Source organism: Ceratosolen solmsi, unplaced genomic scaffold (genome assembly GCF_000503995.2).
Source record: "Ceratosolen solmsi marchali unplaced genomic scaffold, CerSol_1.0 scaffold1, whole genome shotgun sequence".
NCBI classification, from domain to species: Eukaryota; Metazoa; Arthropoda; class Insecta; order Hymenoptera; family Agaonidae; genus Ceratosolen; species Ceratosolen solmsi.
The window spans coordinates 4,028,616-4,031,569 of record NW_011948415.1 but is presented as its reverse complement, the minus strand read 5'-3'; the positions used below and the strand labels follow the sequence as shown (position 1 = coordinate 4,031,569).

At 38.6% G+C, this 2,954-nt stretch overlaps 1 protein-coding gene across 1 annotated transcript in view; it reads left to right on the top strand.

Moving 5' to 3' along the window:
* The window catches only part of mew (multiple edematous wings), a 19,002-nt gene that overhangs the window by 4,440 nt on the left and 11,608 nt on the right, over positions 1-2,954 (top strand). The window contains exon 2 of the mRNA XM_011507666.1: positions 1,498-1,625. Coding sequence (XP_011505968.1) covers positions 1,498-1,625 — 128 coding nt within the window. The remainder of the gene's footprint in view (positions 1-1,497; positions 1,626-2,954) is intronic.

Here is a 2,954-nt window from a genome sequence, read left to right as displayed (position 1 = left end):
TTTTTTTTTTGCATTTCTTTCATTTTTTTTCTCTCTCTTTTTCTCTCTCTCTCTCTCTCTCTCTCTCTCTCTCGTCCGTTCTGCGCAACGAACGACTATTAATCATTTCTATCCCAAATAATTCCTCGTTTATGAACGACAATATTTTCGCTATTATTGTAGGTTTCGTGCTCGCTCGCTCGCTCGCTCGCTCGTTGCCGAGGGCCCTGCACTATGGGCAGTGTACTTTCCGCGAAATTCTTGTATGAATTCTTTCGCTCGCTGTGTGACGACAGTTGCTCAAACAAATCCAACATTATAAGGAATGTAATTAGTCATACAATGAACTCAAGTGCATAGGCTTAAGTATATTTTCGGATTTTACTCAGGACTTTATGATACAAAGCAAGTAGAGCCTTGTATTTCAGGATATTTCTTGGCATATTGAAAATTGTTCGCCTATAAATGGCTTAAAGCGATGTTATCTCGTAGCCGTGACAAACTGCAATTTTTTTTTTTTTTTTTTTTTTTTCCATATAAAATTACTCTACACCATTAATATATAATTTAATAAACTATTAGATTTACGCGTCGCATAAATTGCCATATCGCAGCAATTGTCATATAGTCGCAGTCATGAGGCGTTACGTGTATGTTTGTTGACATGTTTTCTAAATGATAGGTGAAATGACGAAATACTTTCGAAAATTAAAAATATGATTAACCCGAGCGTTCACGAAACATAGGCGTAATAATAATTACAGACCTGTACGAGTTTGTACGTAAAAAGCCTAGAAACGAGGATCGCTTTGAATTGAATTTAATATTAACGGCGAGTCTATCGAGCCGAGAGCTAAAAAGTCCGATTTTTATTGATTTAATATGCAAATTGGTATTCCGAAGCGATGAGTTTCGCATCCGAATAAACTAAAGGAGCGATTGAATTAAAGGGAATACGATTCCTACGACCGAGCAATTTATCAATTTATATTTAGCTTTTTCTTTTTAAAGCGCGCCATCGAAATAAACGTCGATAAAGCATTGATCCGATAAACGTATCGACACCGCCTCGACTCTCGTATTGCGTAACACGTGCAATAAAATAATGGATCGGAAGCACTGACGAATCTCGCAGTTAGCGGCAAAAGCCGACGCGATAACGCATTTAATTGCAACGTTAACCGAGCCTCGACGCAAGAAGCCGCAGTGCATACTCGACGAGCTCCCGAAAACACGACCTTCCCGTGTTCTCCTCCTCCGAGTACTAAACTAAACCCCCCCTCCAATTCCCCCCCCCCCAGTACGACCGTATCCCAATCTCTACCTCGTCGTCCCCCTACCCATCCCCGGACTCTCGCCTCCGCCGATCCACCCACGATTGCCATCACCTTCCATCCTCCTGATCACAGTACGCTCTCTCTTTCTCCCGCCTTATCTTCGACGGAGGAGCCCGAGCACAGGGACGCCGTGCCACTCTCTTATCGCGCCTCTTCCTCTCATTACACTCTTTATATGTAGGATGCTGATCGGCGCGCCTCTCGACCAGAACAGGCAACCGGGCACCAATAGGTCCGGGGCGCTTTGGCAGTGTCCCATGACGACCAACAGCAGCGACTGCGAGCAGATCATCACCGACGGTCGCATAAGTGAGTATCGACGCCCCTTGTTTATTTAATGACGCGTATGAGCGTCTTCGCTCCTCTCCTCTCACCTACGCCCCCTTACCCGATATTATTCTCCTCTACCCACCTACCCGTTTCTCGGTTCTATCCCACGGCCCCGCCCGGCTCCGACTTTATCCATCTCCTACCATTTGTAAATCAATCTATCTATATATCTTGATCGCGGCCGTTGCCTGCTGAAATGGGGAGTTACGGCTCTTATCGCGCAGCAGATAACATTCTTTTAATTTTCCATGGACTTGAAAGCTATCCAATAATATTTCTCTCAATTTTACCATACATTTTTCCGAGTAAAAGCTTGGAAGGTAACGTAGAGAGCTTCTTTTTTTTATGCTGTTGTTGTTGTTTTTTTTTTATCCTTTCTTTTTTCCATAGACGGTGTAAATGACCCGAGCGTCGCTCTAAACTTTGTGAAATTAATGCTGACGGATATGTTGCAATTTATGTACGACTGACTAGAGAATTTGGTTTTAAGAACCAAATTAAGCTCGTTCGCGTGAGCTTAGTTATTCACTTGCCGATATTCCGTGTAGTTCTTTTTTTTGTTTTTTTGTTTTTTTTTTTTGTTTTGTTTTATTTTAATTTCTTCTTCTTCTTCTTCTTCTTCTTCTTCTCTTTCTTGTTTAATAAATGCCTTTAATGTGAAACATTTGCCAAGAAGTTTCATTATTCGGAGGAGATAAAGAGCGATGCCGATATCGAGTACAAAGAATCCCAGAAGCATTTATTAACAGTTAAAATAAATGACGAGAAGTGCGGTAATTTTACTTTTACCTCAATCCGATCATTAAAAATAATTGGCTCCAATAAAACAAAATAAAATGCGTTATTCGGGCATACACTACACTTGTCATCGAGGACAGCATTAATTTTACAATGTACTTTTACTGCGTAATTTAAAATCATTATAATTGCATCGAGCTCTTATCAATGGTTTTTAAAATACGTTGAAATTAATTTATTCCCATGATTTTCCATTATTTCAGTGTCCATGATTAATTCAAGTTATCCATTTATTTATATTCTCTATTATATGTTCCATTATATATATATATATATATGTTACTCAATATTGTAGGAAATGATTGAATCAATTTCAATGAGGTTTTAATTTGTTAGAATGTTCATTAGAATTATTTATATTACTTCGATATCGAGCTAATCATATAAATAATTATTCTTTAAGTAAGTTGATTTTATCCGGTCTTAGCATCCATATTTATTATTGTCGCTGTTGTTGTTAGTATTATTATTATTATTATTATTATTATTATTATTATTATTATTATTGTT